This window comes from Condylostylus longicornis, unplaced genomic scaffold (genome assembly GCF_029603195.1).
Source record: "Condylostylus longicornis isolate FDR11 unplaced genomic scaffold, ASM2960319v2 ptg000040l, whole genome shotgun sequence".
Lineage (NCBI taxonomy): Eukaryota > Metazoa > Arthropoda > Insecta > Diptera > Dolichopodidae > Condylostylus > Condylostylus longicornis.
This window is the reverse complement of record NW_026578009.1, coordinates 15,161,173-15,184,649: the sequence shown is the minus strand read 5'-3', so window position 1 is coordinate 15,184,649 and position 23,477 is coordinate 15,161,173. Positions and strand designations below refer to the sequence as shown.

At 26.2% G+C, this 23,477-nt stretch overlaps 3 protein-coding genes and 1 long non-coding RNA gene across 8 annotated transcripts in view; 1 reads left to right on the top strand and 3 right to left on the bottom strand.

Annotated features, from left to right (window-relative positions):
- LOC129609872 (afadin) overlaps positions 1–7,325 on the bottom strand; it is a 164,707-nt gene extending 157,382 nt beyond the window's left edge. For all 5 annotated transcript variants that reach the window (XM_055522031.1, XM_055522033.1, XM_055522029.1 and 2 more), the window contains exon 1: positions 6,862–7,325. The gene's annotated coding sequence lies outside the window, so the exon portion shown is untranslated. The remainder of the gene's footprint in view (positions 1–6,861) is intronic.
- A 1,591-nt stretch (positions 7,326–8,916) lies between these two features.
- LOC129609755 (uncharacterized) lies at positions 8,917–10,665 on the top strand. The gene is made up of 3 exons (XR_008697034.1): positions 8,917–9,474; positions 9,953–10,362; positions 10,435–10,665. It is a non-coding gene; the product is annotated as an uncharacterized LOC129609755 (long non-coding RNA).
- Positions 10,666–11,681: 1,016 nt separating this feature from the next.
- On the bottom strand, positions 11,682–12,311 carry LOC129609839 (craniofacial development protein 2-like). The gene has a single exon (XM_055521965.1). It carries the CDS (start codon positions 12,309–12,311, stop codon positions 11,682–11,684), a length of 630 nt encoding a protein of 209 aa, XP_055377940.1.
- An 83-nt stretch (positions 12,312–12,394) lies between these two features.
- Positions 12,395–13,237, bottom strand: LOC129609838 (putative leucine-rich repeat-containing protein DDB_G0290503). Its single transcript, XM_055521964.1, has one exon. It carries the CDS (start codon positions 13,235–13,237, stop codon positions 12,395–12,397), a length of 843 nt encoding a protein of 280 aa, XP_055377939.1.
- Positions 13,238–23,477: the final 10,240 nt, after the last annotated feature.

Here is a 23,477-nt window from a genome sequence, read left to right as displayed (position 1 = left end):
TTATGACTAGTCTATAGATACACCTATAGATGACTTTACAACAACTCTCTTTGTAACAATATTAATGTGTAGTTTGATTTTTTTTTGTATTATTTTTTTTTCGCTAAGCCTGATTATGAGATTGCGAAGCCATTCAGGTTTTTCAGATATTCAATTTTTTTTTTTGTTATTATTCTTTACGTTCTCATTTCAAGTTTAAACTTTAAGTATGTACCATAAAATGTTTATACTTAAACTTATACACACAATGAAATAAATAGAAAATGACAATAAAAATGAATGAATGATGAAAGAATGTTTCTTGGAATTTATGACGTACCAATCAATTAGAGTAGTAGCAACCACAATAACTTTATATACATACATATATTATGTGCTTATGTAAGTAAGTAGGTACCCCGTTTTTTAAATGTTATGAAAAATAGTTTGTTTGTGCTATTGAAACCAACGTTAAAGAGCGAAAATTTTGTTTTCTTGATGTTTCTATGCAAATGTGGTTGTAATTAAGAAAAAATATTTGTAATTTTTTGCTGTCAGTAAAATAAACTGGGTACTTACGTAGTAAATAGTTCACCGAAAAATCTACATACACATTGGAGATTGTTATTATCGTGCCAATAATAAGAAAATGGAAGAGTGGAAAAATTCTACATACATATATAATTTATGTACGTTACTCAAAAAGTAATAAGAAAAAAACCGAAATGACAAGTAAAACTAGATAATTAAAAAATCTAAGCGAATGATGAATGAAAGTTTCTGTCTTATGTTTTTCTTTATCTTTAATTTTACCTCTACTTGTTAGCTGTATAAAATTTAAATTCATGTACGTTTTTCAAACTAATTTTAAACGATGATTCCTTTTTAATGCTTTTCCTCTTTCGATTTTTTTGAAAAACAAAAGAATTTCTTTTATTCTTGAAAAAAATGGAACAAATTTTATAAATTTGAAAAGATCAAAAACTCCTTCATTATATTTTAATAAATTCAACATAAATATAAATAGAAAAGTATTATAAACGTTCGAATTGGACCAAATAGCTACGAGTACTTGCTTATGAATTTAAGGATAGAAAATGAAAACGTGAAAAAAATAAATACAAAAAATTATATATATATATACTATATAGGTAACATTCAAATATATATATTTATATGCGTAAATAACCTACATATATGTAGGTATAAATACTTTTTATTTTTGCTTGATCATATTGACAGTACTAAGCATTATCATTAAAAAAAAAAAAAATATTACCATATGCAAAATTTCAGTACTGTGCTTGTCAAAATACTGTGTGTGCCAAACTACTATTGAAGTTTTATGGCAGCTACCAGAAAGAGCCAAGAAATTTAAACAAATATTATTGGCCCTACTAATATATTCGCTTGTGTGAAATATCAATGCCACAGCTTTTATAGTTTCTGAGATATAGCCAAATAAATTTTAAAATTGTATGGCAGCTACCCGAACCGGTATCCCGATCATGTCTAATTTAAATAGGGTTCTGGCTCTTACTACAATAAATCATTTGTGAAAATTTGGTGAACTTGGCTCAATTAGTTTTTGAGTTATCTCTGGGACGGACGGACGGACAGACAAAGCTAAATCAACTCAGAATTCGACGCTGATCAAAAATATACACCTGAGTCTATATCTAAGACCTTTATTTCTTAGCGTTACAAACGGTAAGGCAAATTTAGTACACCCTTCGAACATACGTTCGTACGGGTATAAAAATTTTGTGTAGTGAAGCTCGTAAACAACCGCAAGGTAAAATGTCTAGTTTTGCGAAAATGTTGCACTTAAAAATGTTGATCCCACTAAGCTTTTAGTTAATATAAAATGAAAATTTGACTCTCTAGGATTCTCTTTATGCAATTTGAATTCCCCGCACATTACAAATAATTCTTTCTCATTTGCCAATACACTTGAATACCAAATAAACTTGTGTCCATTAAAATACTTTTATTCAGCTATATTTTTTTTCAAAAGCAAAACAAGGCTATTGCCAAAAGAACTTTTTTAAATATAGCTTTATTACAAATTCGTATATAAAAATGGGATTATCAACAAACTTGGTACTAATATATTACTTTTAGTTTTTTTTTTATTTTTTCCATATACGAGTATCTAATCGAAATAATTTAATATAAGAAGTATTGAAATACATTTATGTTATATAAGATAAAAATTATTTCTAGTTTTTAGTAAAAATATTACGAGTTATCAAATATGATCTTCGAAATGGTTTATGACCACTTTAGATATACGTTTTTTTCTCAGTGTACTGTTAGACGAGGACTTTATATATGATTTTAAGTTAATTTGTTGAATATTTTGTTAAAAATAATAAAAAAAAACCGACCTGTACTAAAGTTTCTGTTCCTGAGAATGCTGCCTGAAGATGTTCTCAATGTATAAAATTTCAAAACTAAGTTTTTTCTTTACCCGCAAATTAATTTTTAATTACTATTTTATGATTACTTCAAAATTTAGAAATAGTGCAATTTGATAATCAATTTTTTGTTTCTGTAACTTTGTAAATATACCAGAAATAAATTCGTACTAAATTTTTTTTTGAATTTTAAACTCAATTTTAATATCCTAAACCAGGGATGGCGAACTTAAGGCACACGTGCCCAAGTTGGCACTCGTCTCTACTTTCCCTGGCACGCGCTAATAAATACAGTGCAAAATTTTTTATATTTCCGATATTATATTTGCTTAAAATATAAAAATTATATTTGCTAAAAATTGTTTCCAAAAATTTTTTAAGTGAAGCCTGTGAAGCCTGTATTTCCTTTAAAAACAAATTATAATATTATCATCCTGATATTGATGACTTAGCGCAGCAATTCAACAACAAAAATCTCTTTAATTCTTTATTTATAATGTACATATGTTTAAATAAGATTATCGACATATTTGTGTAAATGACAAATATATTTTGATTATTTTAAGGCACGCGAGTATTTTAATTTTTCTAAAATAATTATTTTTGGCACGCAGTCCGATAAAGGTTTGCTATCCCTGTCCTAAACAAATTGATCAGAAACAAAATAATGAAATAAGATGGAATCGACTTTATTTCCAAAAGCAATTCGTGAATGAGTCTGAAATATTACAGAAGAAGGAATTTATTTTTTGGAAGTAATGTCGAAATTGAAATTTGATTTTATTTATACATGTCGGAAAGGTCAATTTCGGGTTCTATTTTAGGTTTTTTATTTAAAGAAAGGTTTATGTATTTAAAGAAAAAGTAAATAGTTAGATTTATTGATAAAGTCAATGTTTCGTTTAACCATTTTAAAGAAATATTTACGGGATTTTTCGGTGAAACACTTGGCACATTTAAAAGTCAATTTTGATTTTGTCCAAAGAAAATTCGATTTTGTAGAATTGAAGACATAATCACGAAAGTGAATTTAAATGAAAGATAAATTTTTGTCAAAAACCGGACTTTTGCAAAACTCGCTACTTAACTTCTGAGTTAAGTAACGGCTTTTGCGTTGATAGCAAAATGCTATGTTTACAATAAAATAAAAAAAAGCTAAAAAACAGAATTTTGTTACTTAAAATTGAGTTCGATTAATTTTACAAAACAAAAAAATTTCTTATTTTCTGTTATTAAAAATTAATATAAGTGCTTAAATTATTTGTAACTTTACGGATTTGGAAACTATAAACCACATGCAAAAATGTGCATATATAAGAGTAGATACATATGTACTTAAGTACTCGTATGTAAAATTGTTAGTTAATAAGCTAGTAAGTAAAAGACTTTGTACTTTTCTACATTGATTATGCAAGTAATATGAAAAATTTTTGACCGTATGAAAACAATATTTTTTTCTTTAACATTAACATTGAAGTTACCCATACTTATTTCCGTAATAGTCCAAAACTGCTCCTATCTCTTCGTTGATTCAATTTTCATCTTTCTTTTCTTATTTATCTTTTCAAATCTTGTATTTATGTATCTTTCTTATGTATGTATGTACAACATACATGTACATACATACATAAATTTATATCAAAATTTGGTTTTTTTTTCCAAAAATCACCTTTTCTCGTTTTCTTTTTGAATTCATAAAAAATTGTTGCATCAAAATTCGTTAGTTGCATTGCGATGCCATGACCGTCAACAATAACTTCTTTTTGTTTTTATTGTTTCTTCATTCACTTTATTTTTGTTTTTCTTCAATAAGTAGGTACACATTTTTAAAAATCCGATTTTATTCTTAAATAAAAAAAATTTGTAAATTTTATTTTTTCTTTCTTGAAAATTTTCTTTTGCCTTAATTTTTTTATATTTTATCTATCTTTTTATGTCTCTTTCTTATTATTTTATTTTTGTAAATTTCTCAGATTTGTTTGATGGTAGGTAGGTACTTATATTTCTTACTCGTACCCTTTTTCTTATTTATGTAGAAGTACATTCGTCTGTTTTTTTATTTTTTGAATTTTTATTAATTTGTTTTTAAGGAGCGTCCTAAATGATGCGAACGACATGAACGCGAATCAATTGCGCATTACATGGAAGAATACCTACTTGAACACATATTTTGGAAATCTCTTTTTTTTAATATTTCGTCTTTTGTTTTCTTAATTTTTAACCTTTTGTAAAAATGTATTAATACATAAATAATATGTAGCTTGTATATAGAATGATCCCTTGAAAATACTAAGGGCTAAAATAAGTGTTAACTGAAACTGCATTGAATGCAGAACTTATTCACTTAAATTCAAAATTATAAGTTTAAAAACTTTAACTAACAAAATTGGCAAACCTGCTCAGATTTTTGAAAGTCTGAAGTCAGCAAGTTACATGTATCTACCAAATTTAAATTTGATTGCTTTAGGGAAATAGTTTTCAAATGAGTATTATAGGTAGGCGTTATAGTAATTTGTAATAGTTGAAAATCTTTGTAAAAATAGTTTATCTTAAATTTGATATTTGTTTAAATATCTAGATAGGCATTTTGGAAATTTCAAAAAGTTCGTGTAGCTCAAAAACTCCGATATAAAATTATGTTTTGAACAAAAATTTTACTCATTCTCGACCCTCAACCCGGTGGTATATGACTCATATTTGTTGCTGAATCATTCTGTACATTTTGATGCTGTTAAAAAAGTAAATCAGTCCTTCTTTAATCAAACCGTGACTTCCAAAACGCATTATGAAACGTTTCAATGCGGTTTAAATACCGTTTTGCAAAAAACGAAAAGCTTTGGAAACCGCCGCTAGGTACTGATAATGATGAAGCTTTTCCTACATCATTAAACATACATACATATGTACATATTATACGCTGTAAGTTTTTTAAATTTGCATGTAACAAATCTTGGATTCAAAAAATATTATTTTTGTATAAAAATTTTAAAATAAGTACTTATCCGTTTGTAAATAAATAATTGTAACTGTCTTTTTTTGACAGGTGTACAAAAAATGGTTTCAATTTTTTTAATATACGATATGCGCTATACGCTATTTTGACATACGATACATTGTAAATTTTAAGTGTTCACTACGTTTTGGAAATCACCGGTTATTATAACTCAGCTTATAAGTCGAGACTTATTATTTATTAAAATTTTATTTATTTTTTTATTTCTGCTTCGTAAGGAGAATTTCTAGTATACTTTTAAGAACGTAATAACCCTATCTATACCTATATATCATGTATCTATCTACAAATTAACAGAATAAAAATTTAGAATGCGACTTATTTGTGATTCTCGATGTAGATAAATACATGAAATAGCTATATTATTATGTAAAGAATCATACAAATTTTAAAAAATTCGTTCAAATACATTAACTGACATTAATATACAAAGCTAAATTTGTTTAAATACTTTTAAAATCCGATTCTCTACTTTTTTTAAATACTTAAATCTAATAAACTAAAAATTTAAATTAGTTTAATGAAATCTGGGTTACACATTATATATGTATATATGTATGAATGTGTATTGATATGTTTTATAATTATTTCCTACATATGTATTCTTTTTACGGTTTATTTATTTGAATTAAAAAAGAAATAATATACAAATGTTTAAAAGAAACTGTAGAGTATACGTTCACATATACAACATACATAATAACGTAATCACGCCAATTTGTCGACCTAATAAGTGAAGTTTATTAGCACTTTTTTTTTAAATCTAACAATTACAAAATAAATTCAGTAAACATTATTACTAGAAGGAAACTAAATCCACATTCCTATTTACTATAAACTTATGTTTACTTTCACAGGTAGAAGATAAAATATTCGAGAAGGAAAACTAACACTACACCAATAATTATTCGAAAGAAAGAGACAAGTATATTTCTTTAATTTATTGGGAATAAAAAAAAATCAAGTTATCAAATCAGTTATAACAATGCATCACAGTGGCTAAAACACTGAATGTGAACCATTTGTACTAGCAAATACTGTTAATCACAATACGAAAATTATTTATATTTTATGTATACAAAAAATAATTTTAAGTAATAGCACAATACACATTAAAAACAAATATTATTAATCCGAAAAATGCATAACAAATTCACCGAATTTCAATATATTTTTTTTTTTTCAGGTAAACGTTTGTATTTATGCATTTTTATGTTACCGACATAATAATTTAATGAAATGTCAAACCCATAAATGAAGGTAACACCAACTATTTTTCACATAATCCAATTAGTATTTTTTTCACATTCATACATACATACGGAGTAGGCATGTATTTTTTATGAAATAAGCATACTAATATGTTACTTTATGTGCTTTTATTATTATATTTGAACAAATTCTTTAGTTAATCATTTTAATTGAATTAAATAAAAAAATTAGACTCACCGTACTTGTTTAATACAGAATAATTATTAAAATTCTTAACCTTTTTGTTTTTTTTTTCTTTTCTTTTTGGTTTTTCAAATCCAGTTATTGAACTGAAACTAAAGTTATTTTTTACGTGTTTACTTTTTTATGTTACTTTACTTATTCCTTTTTTTGTATATATTTCTTTACTGCTTTAACTGAATATATTGCATTCTTTTACTCCTTACAAGATATCCAATTATTATTCTATTCAAAATTTTTTTTTCACTTTTATAACTTTTTAAATATAAAACTTCTTTCCAAATCAAATTTCAATCATAATTTTCATCACTATTTAATTTTTTCTCCAATAAAAATTAATTTTTTCTTTTTAAAATATTTTTATTTTGGGGATCGCAAGAAAAATTTAATAAACAAGCTTAAATATTTTATATTTTGACTGAGTAGGCGCGAAACACTATTTTAACAACATTACGCATCGAAATTTCAAACTCAACTACTTAAAAAAAATTTTAAATTAAATAAAAATTTTGTTTTTCTCTTTCTATGAAATTTATTACAAAACGGCAGCATTCTTCATTCTTGTTTAATCTTTGGACAATTATGTCTTATGTCATCTGTTATGACATTCGATGTATTTCGAGTATTTCGAGTATTGAAAAATTTAAAATATATGACTTACATTTGATACTGGTTAATTAAAATTTTGCATGGTTTAGCAATTTTTATATAAGGGAAATTTTTATATATAGACGTCAATATTATGATTTCAAAACTTTCAACTTTAATAATGTAACAAATTAATCTCATATCAGACCGACTTAGAGACATAAATATGTAAATGAATAGGAAGAAAGATTTACACGTACGTTGTAGATTTTCGCTACTTAAAACTTTACTCTTTACTCTTATTTACTTTTCATATGAATTCATTCTGAATAAGAATAGGACTTTAGGGAATGTATTTTGTTTCATGAATTTCCATCAAATCGTAGAAATCACAAATATTTTTTTTAATTTTATGGATCATAATGATAATTGCGAATAATAATGTGAAGACTTTAAAATAACCTGTTACTAATGTTTCATCGGGTGCTTATTAAGATAAATAATAGGCTCTCATTTCTACGCTAGATAAAAATTAAAGTTTAAGTCAGTTAAACTTCAAGAATTATTTAATGTTTTGAAAATCTAATATATTTGATAAATGAGTATTGATCTTATTAATTAAGAAAATATAAGTTATTTATTAATTTAATTTTAATTATTTATATATTTGAAAATTTTCAATTTTTTTGGCTCATGAAAAAAAAAATAAAGTACTTTTCAAATGCATTAATTGATTAAAATCATTTACGTGCTCCTGAATATTCATTCGGCTCATATAATTTTTTTTTTTCATCGTTCAAAATGTCAAAATTTTTGAGTGTTAAAATTCTACCTAAATTTTTTGCTGTTTTTGAATTGAAACTGTAGCCTAAAATTACTAATGTGCTATTTATAAGCAAAATTATACCTAATGTCCAGATATCACAATCGTGCCAAGTTATTTTTACCATAAAATATTTTTTCTCTTACATAAATAAGAGAAAGTTAAGAAAATATGGCTTTATAAAATATTATTTTCATTTTTTTAACGTCAAATTTAAGTTTTTTTACGTCTGATATCAATTTAGAATTCGTGTTCAATAAGTTATGGCTACGCGTCACGTGATGCATAGACGTTCATTTGCGTATATAACACGGTATGAAACAAGTTAGTCAAGGTTTAATATTTACAAAAATCTAATGTCAACACCGCTAACATCAATTAAAATGTCATTCTCACAAATTATTTTGGCTCTGAATTCAAAAATAAATAAATTTCCGTGCAAACAAGTTGTTTGAAATTTACAAATTGTAGGAGCTTTCTTTGATTCTATGTGAATTTGAATAAAATTTGAAAAATTTTTTTGTAAGTGGGAAACAACTTTTTTATATAAAAGTATTTTAATGTGTAATTTATTATGTCCAAACTTATATTATTAATGTCTTTTAGAAAAGAAATATATTGGAACTAAAAATTTCATTAATTTGGCGAGTTTAAAATTTTAAATAATGTTCATGATTTGTCTATATTTAAGTTTTGTTTAAGATGCATATCTAAATGAGAAATATCTATATACGCCATGAAAAACCACGGAACCGATTTCAACAAATTGTCAAAATTTAATTGGAATGCATTTTAATGTTGATGGAAGTTTTTGGAAAAAATTAACAATTTTTTGTTTTTGTAAATCATCGTATACCAGCTTTATGAAGATTTAACTATAAAATTGGATAAGAACTAGTAAAACTAAAGTAATGCATACCAGCGGATATTTTAATATTTTGTGGAACTTAAATTGTTTTTAAATTTGGAAATTTATGAGAATCAATATGAGTTGTAGGAAATCGCAACAGCATTTTAATATTTTGGCGCAACTTTGATTTATAAAAGGAGGGAAATTGCGTTTTTTCGATTTTTTTGTATTAAGTTCAAATATTTGCATTATAAGCAAAAAACGTAATTGACGGGAGTGTCTTGATTATTTCAATGCGCAGTTAAAGAAATTTTTCAACTTTACATGCAACAAATTTTCAAAGGACATGGTAAGCTAAACCCAAAGTTTTAGAAACCACATAGTACAATACAATGTGTATAGAATTAGAGAAATATTAAAATCCAATAATTATTTGAATTTAGTTATTGTAAAGATTATGTATTGTTTAACGCATATCCCTGTCATTAAAAATCAGATTTCCTTACAAAACATATACATACATACATACATATGTATAGATTAAAAGCGAGTTTTAAAACATTATTTTAATCCATTTCAGTTTGAGTTATATATTTAAAATATATAATAATATATATAACTTGAAACCATTATGTTCTTAGTTTTCTTTAAGGAACGTGTAAATAGAGTAACATATTAAACAATTGGTTTTCTTAATATCATTCTCGGGCTATAAATTTGAACTACGCTTTTACTCATTCTTGCATCTATAAGAGATAATTCCGCTAGTAATACTTAAAACACTATAAAATTAATGAGACAGCAAGTAAATTTTTTTGATATTTCAGGTTAAAATTATAAAAGTCAAAGCAGGCGAAATTTTTGTGCATTACAGCGATCAAAGCCAAATGTCCGTAGTACATGCTTAACTTTTTAATAGATACCAAGTAACCGTTTGGAAACGTTTTATAACAATTGCAAGTAAAATGCGAAATTCATGAAATTCAATTCATTACTTTTTTAATGCTGCTGTTTAAAATATAGTAATGTACAATTGATATTTTAGCAGAAAAACAACAAGTTTCAAAATAAACTCAAAATATGTACGTTTAAATAAAATAATATACATATATTAAAATGGGATCGAGAAATCAGAAGGTTATATAAGAAATAAGTGATACAATGCAATAAAAACGAAAGAAAGGCAAATAGATCAGCTTGAATTGAATCTGAATGCATCGTTATTGCTATATAATTGGTAAGATTACATATGAATATTTACATTTTAAAGATTCATATATATAAATATTTTTATTCGTATCGATTTCAGATTTTTTATGGAGAAGATCACTTTGTTTCCAATTTTAAAGATTCTAAATAAAAAAGAACAAACAACGTGTAAGAATAATACGGCAGTTTTTATTTAAATTGAACGAAGCAAGCAATACCTTGTTTAAAATATATATACATACATATATGTACGTATATGGTATAGTGCTATAATTACGCAAATAATACAAATTATATCAGCGTTAATAATCTTCATATAAAAGAAAGGACATAAAAGGTAAGTAAAATTTACAATTTTATAAATGTTTGTTTGATTTTTGTATTATTTAGTAGGTAAATGAAATTTAACAATAAATTAAGAAGACTTAAAAAAATATCCCACGTATATTTAAAATATTCTAATTATAATTAAAAAATATAAATTGATTCAATTATCAGTTTTTATAAAATCAAAAAGTAGGTCATCTACTATTTTTTATATGCCAACAGTATGAATTAAATTAAAAGATAAAATGCATTTTAAAATAAGAATATAATTTCAATTTTTCAACATTTGAAAAATATAGATATTAGGATATTATAAGGTGTTCACACAATGATAAAAATAAAAATCGAAGAGTATAAATTATAAAAGAGTAAATAGTATTCTTAAGAATTTGTAGTTTTTGAAGCCTATTTAATATAAAAGAAAAATTATTTTAATATTTATTTATATTTATATATGGAATTTTTACATTTTCCAATACTTATAAAACTTCGAACATATTTTCATAAATTGCAAGAAATAAATGATAATAAGAATTTTGTTATACCTTATAATTATTTAATAATTATTACAAATGCTTTACGCATGCAAAAATTTTATGTTTACAATTTTTTTTTGTAAATTATGTTACATGTTTACTAAAAAATTTAATTATACTATAAATGCTGATCTTAATGTGCAGTTTTGTAATGTATACATATGTATGTATCTACATATGTATACATTACAAAACTGATTAATTATTTTATCTGATTTTTGACATAGTCAAAATAATTTTTCAAATTTTTAAATATTTTGTATTCAAAGGTCTTTTTAATTTTATCTAAGGGTAATAAAATTATTTTCTAAAATTTTTATATTATCTATAAAATTTTTAGAGGATCTGTTTAAAAGGTTGTGTTTTGTTCGTATTCTTTAAGTTTTATATATTTCAAATACATATTTATTTGTTGTTCTGCATGGACTGGCAAAGTGCAATTATCTTGCGCTCTGTATTTTTTGAGGAAGAATAATCACTAAAATTAAACGCAATTTCTTCGCCCAAATTCAATGCAAAAGTCAATCAATTTTGATCCTCTCATATTTCGCTGACATAACCCATATTTGCCTGCTACGTTATTCACTTCTTCATTACCGACTTTCGCGTTGAAGTCACCTAAAACAACTAAACAATCTTCTTTACTTGCATTTTTTAATAATACCTTAATTTCTTCATAGAATTTTTCAACCTCTTCATCGTCCTTTTCTGCAGTGGGAGCGTAGACTTGAATAAAATTAATATTTCCTTTTTTTGTTTTTAGCTGCATAAAAATTACTCTATCCGATTTTGGGATTATACAATTAACGTGACCCTTTAAGTGTTTGCTAATTAGAAATCCCACACCGTTTCGTTTTGGATGATTTGCATCCGGACCCGAGTAGAACAAATAATTTTCTTCCGTTTCACGTTCATCGTTGCCAATCATATTCGTTTCGCTGATACCTATGATGTCCAGGTTTAACCTTTTTTTCTCTTTTTCCAAATTTTCCAATTTTCCCGGCATGGCTAAACTTCTTACATTCCATGTTGCGACTGCTAATTTTTTATTTTTATTTGATGGTGATTTACTAGGGAATACGTTTATGAGGTGGTTTCCCGTTGCCTTCCTCATACCCTTTTAGCTTAACTTATAATCTTGTCCTTTTTCTTTCTAGAGTCGTATTTTTTAAAACTTTCAGAACTGCGCTGACTGTATTATATTGTTGCTTCTCCTTCGTTCCCTCTTGTTGAATTTTTTCTAACCTTCCCCTTTTTACTTTTTTCTGGGTCTTCTGGTGATCTTAGTCTTTTCTGGCTATCAACGTTTGCAGGATTTGTAATAGTCTCGATCCTTTTACCATTTACAATCAAACTACCTTTTACGATGCTTACTTGTTTCCCTTCTGCCTCTAGCTGTTTCTTAGTTTTTACAAGATTACTGCGAATAGTTCTTTGCTGGGATGTATAGTCTCCTTTCAAGTAATATTTGCTTCCTTCAAGATTCTTACTGTTATTCAATATTTCTTCTTTTTTTATAAACGATATCAAGCTCAATAATATGGGTCTTTCTTTTTCTGGATTGTTTGATTTTCTTCCAATTCTCCTTGCAAAGTTTATGTTTTCTTTTACAAATGGTACTTTTACGATAGATTTTATGAAATGAGTAACCAGATCTAACAATTTCTCCCCTTCTGTTTCTTTAACGTTTCCAATTATTATGTTATTTTTTCTAATTTTCCTTTCAGTACCTTCGGTAATAACATTCTGTTCTGCTTCTTTTTCTTTTAATTTGTTTTTAAGGCTTGCAACTTCTTCTTCTAAGTCTTTTATGCGCTCATTTGCTTGAGTCAAATGATTATTTATTTCTTCTACTATTCCTTTCTTATTGTTTTCCAGACGTATATTTAAATTCTCATTGATATCTTCTTTAAATCTCTTAAACTCTTTTTCATTGTTATCCAAACGTTCATTTAAATTTTTGTTTATATCTTCTTTGAAATTACTAAATTCTTGTCTAAATAATTTGACTATGTCTGCTGCATTGATGTTATTACTCATTATTGTTTACTGTAATACAGATACTACGACCACACTGATTCTTGGAATTGTGTCAAAACACTTAGAAAATTATTGGAATATTCACCACACTTTTTGTAAAATCTATACTGCGAATGTATTGGTGTAATTGATCTCAATATAATATAAGTTTTTTTTCTTTCCTTTTCTTTTCTTTTTGAGTGTTTCTCTATATTAAACTTTGAGTGAACAAAAATGGCGACTTGCAATCCAAAAATCTGATTTTTCTAATGTTTTAATAAAAAATTCTTCACCTTGGATCAATTCTACTGACACAGCTGATCTTTCTTTTCTTTCCCTGGCTAGTTCCAATTTCAATTTCCAACAGTAAGGTGCTATTATTTATGTGCAATTATTTATACAATTTTATAATTCTCCTGCTAATTCTAATACGTCTTAAAGCTTCAAATACCACTCATTAGTATTTATAATACCTGATAGTATTTCATCATATTTGTTGTTATCCTTAAAGCATGTTATAAATCTTGCTCTTTTGCTAATATTAGTTTTACTATGCATATACATGTAGTTCTTATCAAAATATTAATTCCTTTATTTTAAACTACATTTTATTATTTCATTATAATTTTACAATTAACTTATGTCTTATAATTTAGTTATTACTTAAATTTTATTCCATTAATTTTATTATATTAATTTTACTTTTAATTATTAATATCAGCACTTTAAGATTGACGATCCTTTTGCTTCGGAAGTTGATATCGAAAGAGATCGAGAAAATTTAATTGTAATAAATCTAATGAGAATTGGTAGGAGTGCTACCAGTCAAATTTAATGTTTTGTATTACCATGATAGTGTTTGGTCGATCGATATTTTTTAATCAACATACGCTACATACATAACTCGACGGTTGGCGCGGTTATGTCTCTAATTCCGTAAACTTCAGGCCACCGTGAAAAACGGTGAACAATTGTTAAAATGTAGGAGTTGCCAGCGGAAACTGGTAAAGAACCTACAGATCCATATGAATGTGCTCTAATCGGCTCGAAGGTACGTCAAATTTCTCGAGTTGTTATTTCGTATGCTTGTGAATTTTCGATATTTGGCAAGTCAAGCAAGGTCTTGCCCATTTCACATTCATCGACATTCTTTTTTTTTATTTTTTTTTATTGGTATGAAAAGAAAACTTCCTTTTATTCGGAATAAAATACTTTTTTTTTTTTTATTTTTTGCTAATATATTTCGTGCGTTACATACGCACTTTATCAAAGCTGATTTTCTTCTCAGAAAAAATTTAAACTTTTTGCCTTTTTAGTTGTTTTGGCTTTTGGTATTTTTATATTTCTGTTATTTCTAGTAAAATAATTATGTATATTCCCCCTATATTGCAATGATAATCCTGACTTAAAACTATTGTTTAAAATTTTGTATATGTATTTACACTTTTCCAAATAAATCAATTGATTTAAATCTAATTCATTAGTTATTTTGTACAGGTCCCTAGTACGAGTCAATTTAAATAATGATTGCAGGATTTTATTCATAATAGTACCAACTTGGTTAACTTGAAATTTCGAACAATGACTTCAACTGCAAATATTATAACTAATGCTAGACAAGATATGACCATTGTAAACTAGTTTAGCTGCTTCTTTCGGAATTCCACCCGCATTTTTGATAGCTATGCTTATAGGAATAGTTTTGTACTTTATATACTTGATAATATGTTTATCCCATTTTCAATTTTAGTCAATGATCATACCCAAATATTTAATATCGGTTACCTTTTGTATTGGAATATCCTTTATTTTAATTATTATGTTATCATATTTTTTTTGTGTGTTTTAAATATTATATAATTTGATTTTTTTGCGTTAATGCAAAGTTCATTATCATCTAGCCAATTGCATAAAGTTTCTAAATCTTTATTCAATGTGTACCCTAACTCTAACATTGTTTTAAGCTTTTGCAATCAAACTAGTATCGTCGACATAAACGTTATAATTAGATATAATATTGTTTTTCGGAATATTCATTATATATAGTAAATATAAAAGTGGACCTAACATAGAGCCTTGTGGAACACCTGTTTTAATTATTAATTCTTCACTCATAACTTCATTAACTTTTACACACTATCATGTTCTATTTGATAAATAAGTCTCCATCAGTCGATTACTAATGCCTCTTATTCCCATTGCCTCCAAAAAATCAATTAATCTGGAGTGGTTCACTACATCAAATGCTTTTGTCAAATCAATGAACACTGCACCAACATAAAACCCGTCATCTAATGCATCGTATACTTGATCAAGAGTTGCCGCTATCGCTGAATCAGTACCACTATTTTCTAAAAATCCATACTGATTTTTATCAAAACCAATGATTTGCGTTATGAAATTGCGAATCCTATCATTTATTGCTTTTTCATATATTTTCGATATCGAGTTTAGTATTGAGATTGGTCTATAGTTGCCGCATTCTTCCTTTGAACCGGATTTATGAATTGGAACAATAAACGCTTTTTTTAGAAGTTCTGGGAATTGTCCTTCTGAAAAGCAGTTATTTATCATTTTTTAAATTGGCTCTTTAATGATATCTACCAATTCCTGAAGATCTTTTACAGTTATTTTACCTAATCCTGGGGTTGCATTTTTGTTCAAGTTCATAATAATTTGATGAATTTCTTTTTCTGTAACTGGAGTAAGAAACAGCGTTCTGTTGTGTGTACTTTTTCTGAGATGCTATTACTTACTCCAACCCTCGAAATTTTTGCTACTATATTTTCACCTACATCATTAAAATATTTATTTATACAATCAGCCGTGTCATTTTTATTACTTGTTTTTTCACCATTTTCTCTGATGACGTAGGCAATACTTTTGTTTTTTCATCTTCACTATTTTTGATTGTTTTATTTAAAACTTTCCACATTTTTCTAGAATTATTTCCAGGCTTTTTAAAATTGTTTATAATGTACTTATTTTTACCTTCCTTTACTGATATTGAAACTTTTTTTTATATTTTAGGTTATTTTGCTTTTTTTTTCATTGTTGTTAGGATCCTTTTTATTTTGTAGATATTTTATAATTTTTAATTTTTCACACAGCGTCGGTGTTATCCAGCTATTATTTCTTGTTCTAATATTTATTACTTTTGTGCAAACTTCTTTCGATTCTTGAATCATAATAATTAATGTACCAATTTCCATTACATTTATATTTTCAATTTTATTTTTAACCAAGCCATATAATTGAGCGTAATCAGTTTTACTAACTGCATAATTTCTTATAGGTTTTTTTTAACATTAATTCTTTTTAAAGAAACTATGGCTAATTGGTGATCTGATAGACGATTGTTTTCTATTGAATAATCAATATCAAATTTATCACTAACGTTAGTAATTATGTGGTCTATTAGAGTGTTTGATTGAGTTCCAATTCGTGTACTTTAAGTTTTATTAACTACATAATACCCTGAAGTAGCAATCATATTTTCATACTTTATTAATAAATTCGTATTATCAAATAAATTTAAATTAGTATCAGCAAAAAATATGTGATCTGATTTATTTTTGAGTTTATCTTCTAAATATTCAATTAACAAGTTGCTGTCCTCAGATGGCCTTGTAAAGTGTACCAATTTTTATTTTAGGCTGTAAATTTATAATTTCAACAACCGTAAAGTTATATTTTACATCTTTCACAATTTCACTGAACTGGATATGATTTCTAATAAAAATTTCAGTACCTCCCCCTCTTTTTTCCTCTTTTTTTCTACAATTGTAAACTGCTTTAAAATTAGGAATATTATACGTGAAAATTTCGTTGTCATATATCCATACTTCATTAAGCACAACAATACCAATGTCGCCCAACTCTGTAACCAATGCTTCTAATTCTAAGATTTTATTTCTAATGGTACATGTATTTAAATATAAAATTTTAATGTTACCTATTTGAAGTATATTTTCTGAGCAAATCATGATGGTATGCCTATTAAATATTTATGCCAGTTTTCTCTAATTTTTTGCAGATATTCTCTATATCCATTATCAATATGCCGCCTATATGCCTTAAGATCTTTTGTTACTTCTCCTTGGGAAATTCGAATATTTTCGTGGTACTTATAGTATATCGCATACAGTTCTCGATAAGTTGTTGGTAAACCCTCTTGGTCAATAAGAACTTTTATATTTGTTTTCGTCATACCATCATAGCAAACGTCATAATTATTGTAGAAGTAGGATAAAAATAATCTTACATTATTGTATATTCTATGGTCTCTAAATCTTGATAGGACGTAGACATCATCCCCATCCTCTATTGATTGTTTTGTTAATTTAACAATTGGTGGAGTTAACAGATCTAAAAATTTACATTTACCTGCGACACGTTTGTAAACACATTCGTCAAAGCTAAATTGATCACAAATAAGATTCTTTACAGCACAATTGTTAATTGTATTTATCAATTTTATTTGTGCATTTGAAGTCGTTTCTTCGTATAATTTGTCATTTATATCCATTATTAACAGTTATAAATTAAGTTATTATGTTTCATTTTGTAATTTATTCCTTATTAACAAAATTTTACTTTGAACTAATATTTTAAAACTATTATAACTATATATTCATAACATATATTTAACAAAAATATATCACAATTGATTGATACATCTATAAAATTCAATTTCTAAAGATCTAATTGACTGCTTTAATGTTCTTAAATTTTACATTTAAGTACTGTAATTTTACATATCTTTTATTTTAATTATTAATTTTAATTTTTTTTAAAAAAATATTATGAATTTCGGAATAGTCGTGATATTTCTATATAAAAGACTAATTATTTTTCCTTTGCAAAAAACTTTATTATATTTAACTAAGATTTCTTTCGACTGAGATTTGTACTAAAAAAATTATGTTTAACTGAAACTGAATACGAATAGCGGTCTTTTCATTCTGGCGTCGACTACACAAACCACAATCAGCGTTTCCGTTTTGAAAAAAATTGAAAAGTGTTAGTGATAGTTTATAATAATAATTATTGTTGATAAAATGTAATTTTTAAATTAATAATATTTTATCAAAAATAATTTTTTTACCCAGCAATGACTTTGTGACGTATAGTTTAAAACTATTTAGCTTATAATTTTGTTAAGATATATAAAAGAAAAATTTAACTCTAATTACAAAAATGTTGGATGGCATAAGATAAAATCATAAAATACCTACTCTTGTAGTAATGTTTTTTGCAAAAATATTAGTTTTTTCAATATCGTTTCATGTGTGCGAAGTCACTTCTGCGTCTTAAGTTTTTAAAGAAACTTCTATTTGCTATAAAAATATTTTATAAAGTTACTCACAAAACAAATAATGACTATGCTAACACAATTAAAAATTCAAATAAATGAGTTCTGCAAAAAGTATTATGAATTTGTAGGAATAGAATTAATAATTTACAGACCTTCTCTTTTTTTGGAAGAGGTAACTCTGATTATGTGCCAATGTGCTTTTCGACATCATTAAATTAATAGTATATACTATTGAAATAATGGTATGCCATATTAATGATCTAAAACAATAGTGTATGTACTATTATTTTAATGTGATTCCACCATAAAATTAAACTGATGTAGTTGACTAGAGTTGTCGAGTGTTCACTAAAATTTATACTTCATTATGTTCACAGTATTTTATAAATTAAAACCTCAAGTGATCTAAAAAATTTTGGTGTATCTACTAATTTTTTTAATAAAAGTTATTAAAAATTTTCGCAATCGCTAAAGTTTGAAATTAGTAAACGAACATATAGAGTAACCGCTAACATATAAATTTATCGAAAAATTTTTAAAACTGCAAAATTTATCTAAACTCGCTTTAAAAGTTTATTCCAAAATTAAATTTTGTTGCTTTAATAATAAAAATTACTTAAAAGCTAAAAATATAAATTTTAAACAAAAACATTATGATGAAGTCAATAGTCTAGTATGTGTTAATTTAAATATTGAAAATGAAATATACAGTATTTCTGCAATATATAGGCCGCCAAATAATGCCACAGCAGCAGTTGAAAAATTTCTAAATATTTTAGACACACATATGGAAACACTAAATAATAAAAATGCAATAATTGAAGGTGATTTCAATTTTAATATTATCGGGCATATTAATCATAATATTGATAGCTATAAATTGATAGTTGAAACAAATGGCTTTTTCTTCTGCAACAAAAATATCACTAGACCAACCTCGGCTTCCTGTCTTGATCATATATTAATGAATGACCCTGCAAATAAGGTAAATATTTTTTCAATAAATTCGGATATATCTGATCATGTTTTTCTTACCATTGAAATTGATAACGCAAAAATTAAACAAACAAAAATTAATAATAATAATTCGTCAATTAACATACTAAATTATGATAATGTCAAAAAACATATGATCGATTTCCCAATAAATATTAATACTTTAAGTATGGACGTTGATGATGTGTGTAATAAACTGACATCTGTGATCAATAATTGTAAGCAATGTTGTACGATAGAAAAAAATGTTAGAAACAAATTAGAAAAATATTCTGCGCCTTTGATTGATTTAGAATGTGTGAAATTAATTGATAGAAAAAATTATTGGTATCGCAAATATTTAGAAAATAATAATTCAATCTATTTTAAAAATAAGTATAAATACTGGCGAAATAAAGTTACACAAATAAAAAGAAAAAAAAGAGAAGTTTATGATACGAAATGTTTTGAAAAAGCAGGTGGAGATATACGTAAGAATTGGAATTGTGTCAGAAAAATTATTAATAATAATATTAATGAAAAAAAAGACGATTTTTTTGGTGGAAAAATACTGGATACTTGTGAAAAACAGAATAAAATTGAAAAATTTAATGCTTTTTACAGTAAAATAGGTGAAGACATGGCAAGAATGTATAATTCGATTTATTTTCCTAAATCCAGAACCAGTTCTCAATTTGTATTAAAATTTATAGATGCATATGAAACCAAAAAAATAATTAGCGGGCTTTCGAATTCAAACGCATGTGGAGCAGATGGCATTCAACCAAAAATTATAAAAGAATGTAAAAATGAATTAGCAAGTACCATCACAATGCTCATTAATGCATCTTTTGCGCAAGCTAAGATTCCTGACATCCTTAAGATAAATAGAGTTATACCGGTGTTAACCAATCTATTAGTAAGGTATATGTTTACAAATACTTAGGCGTGTTAGTTGATGCGAATTTAACTTGGACAATTGAAATAAATGAGCGAATAAAAAAAGGTCGCAGGTTGGCTGGGATATTTAGGACGATAAGTTCAAGAATACCACAGAAGATAAAACGCCCCTTGTATTATAGTTTGTTTCACAGCACAGTAACATATGGAATATTGGTTTGGGGTAATTCATATGAAAAAAACATGCGCATGTTGCAGGGAGTGCAAAATAAAGTAATAAAAAATCTCTTTCGGTTCGAGAATAGAACACCAACAAAAAGTATACATGAAAAATGTCGTATTCTTCCATTAGAAGTGTTGAAACAAAAGCTACAAGTTACCCATGTACATATGATGCTAACTAATAACATTAACACAAACACAAAACTATTTATTAATAACGAAACACACAATTATAACACAAGAACAGCTAATGATTTACGAGTAACATCCTCTGCAGTCAGATTCTGTAGGCAAGATTCAGTATATAATTTGGCTATTAAGCACTACAATGAGCTCCCGCGGCATTTAAAATATTTAAAAATAAATGATTTTAAAAATAAAATCTATAACTTTTACTTTGATATGTTGTAATTGTTTATTATAATTCTAATTGCATTATCTATATATATTATATTAAATTCACTAATGATTTGGCTCAGATAGACATATTTAATTACGTAAAATTCAAAAATTCATGTATTTTTATTTGTAAATAATGTTTTTTTCATAAAGCCATTTTTATTTTGGGCTCTTATTTCTAGTACTTTCCTTAAATTTTTTAATTTTTTATTTTTTATTTTTCATATTTATTTTAAAGTTGAATTTTAGTATTAAGTTATTTTGAAATGTAATAATTATGTATATATACTCTATACGAGCAAGTTGCTCTTATGAGAAATAAATGAATTGAAATTGAAATTGAAATAAATAAACTTTAGTGTCTTAAATTTCTTTGGAAAAATTTGGAAATGTGACAAAATAAAGTATAAATTTCAATCATAAGCAGTAGTAAACTTTACAATCTCACTAACAGCTTTTGAATCGTAGGCAAGCTATCAATAATAAATACAAATTAAACAAAAGGAAAATAAATTATGCAAATTTTAATTTTTGTTTATTTTATTTACTATTAATGGGATATATTTATGGGATATAAGTTAAATTTCTTTTCTCCTTGTTTATAAAAAAAACAGCAATTTTAATTTTTTGCACGGTATAGTACCGATGCGTGTTCATTAATTATATTGAAAATACTAATCAACTAAACTTAAAAGCTAACGATGTTTATAATAACATAAAATCCCGATTAGGCAAATTTGTGTGAGAAAATTTTACAATTATTTTGTGAACTTAATTCTACGCAAAGTGCAATACGATATTTTTGTTTTCAATAGTTTTGGTGGGAATAATTGTGAAATGTGGGTGTCTATGAATTTTCGTTAGAACGTATTAAAATAATTTGTCACATGTGCTTAAGTTGCCAAAAGTTTTCGTTAACGTTGTTAACTCTCCTGCTTAAATGCTATTGTCCGCAATAGCTCAAAAATATGGAATATTGCTAAATCCTATTTTATGGCTTGCCAATTTTGTAGGCATGTCCGTTTGTGGTTTAGATGTCTCACAAGAAGAAATTTCTTTCTTTTCTTATATGACAATTTTTGTGCTTCTAGTCGTGAACACCTCAGATGCGATTATTATGAATGCGACTATAGCTGTGATGCAACTGAATGTAATGGAATTACTTACAATGGAATTGAATTGTAACGTTCTGATTTGAAATATCTTTATTTATAAAGATTTCGTTCATATCTTTTATTGAAATTACATTTTTAAATTCTTTTTCAAATGATATAGTAAAGTATCCCCTTGCAGTCCTCGCACAAAGGTATCCAATGTCTTATCCCTATATGTTTTGACCATATTGTCTAGTGATTCCTTACTCATGTCCATACTGAAAGTTTGTTAAGAATCAAAGAGAGGTGTTGATAAACGACTTGATAAAACTCCGGGACAGAATTCGAGCCCTGCACTAATGTGTACATTTGGTACTCGAGTGTTCCCAAATCCCTCTTGTCAGCATAATGTATAGCTTGAGACATTTCGAAATTCGCGGCCAATTTAGTGGAGTATTATATGATTCTAATACAACATCTGCTTGTCCTACAATTTTATTACGTATCACGCTGAGGATCCCATAGTATTTTGAGATTCCACGTAGGTGATCGTAAATATTCAAGATTCTATCTACACTTTTTTTCCACGAGCTAAATTCACCTGGTTGTCCAGAGAATTCGCGAAGACCTTTTACCACATCAGGAATGCGATGCATGTCTGTAAGTGTTTGGTCTTTATTGCCGTCTATTATTTGATCTGTATTATTGCCATCATCCGAGTTTGGATTCAAGCATTTCTGAATTAGATCGGGGACTTGTGTCAGTATAGAAGTCTGAATCAAACTTTGTATTTGAGTCATAAGTTCGTCCATACTCATTTGTTGGCTATTACTGGGAGCTTTAGGAGTAGCTCCCCTGGCACTATCCACACTTAAACGTGCAGGTTGAAGAATAGTTTTTCCTTCCATATCAATCCAAAACAAATTATTGCCACGATATTAAAAACACTCTTAAAAATATCTACATTTATAATATTTATATTATAAATACTTTTGTTGCTAATATTTAACTTGTTACTTTTTAAGGAAGCAATATTTATTGTTTGAAAGGGTTGTATTTTTCAAAATTTTATAAAAAATTATATTTATGTTAAATGTAATAGGAAATGTACTATATGTATAATATTGTTCAGAATTTTATTAAAAATTTAGTATTTGATTTTTCCTTTTGTTTTTCTTTTTATTGTATAATTTTAAATTTCCCTTAAATTTCAATTACAATTAAATTTCTCAAATTTTAAATCTCCCCTTTTAATTTTCAATTTTTTTAAAACATTATTTGTCAATTTAAAAAAATTTATTGTTTAAAATTTATTATTTATTAAAATTTATTATTTAAATATGTTTAATTTTCT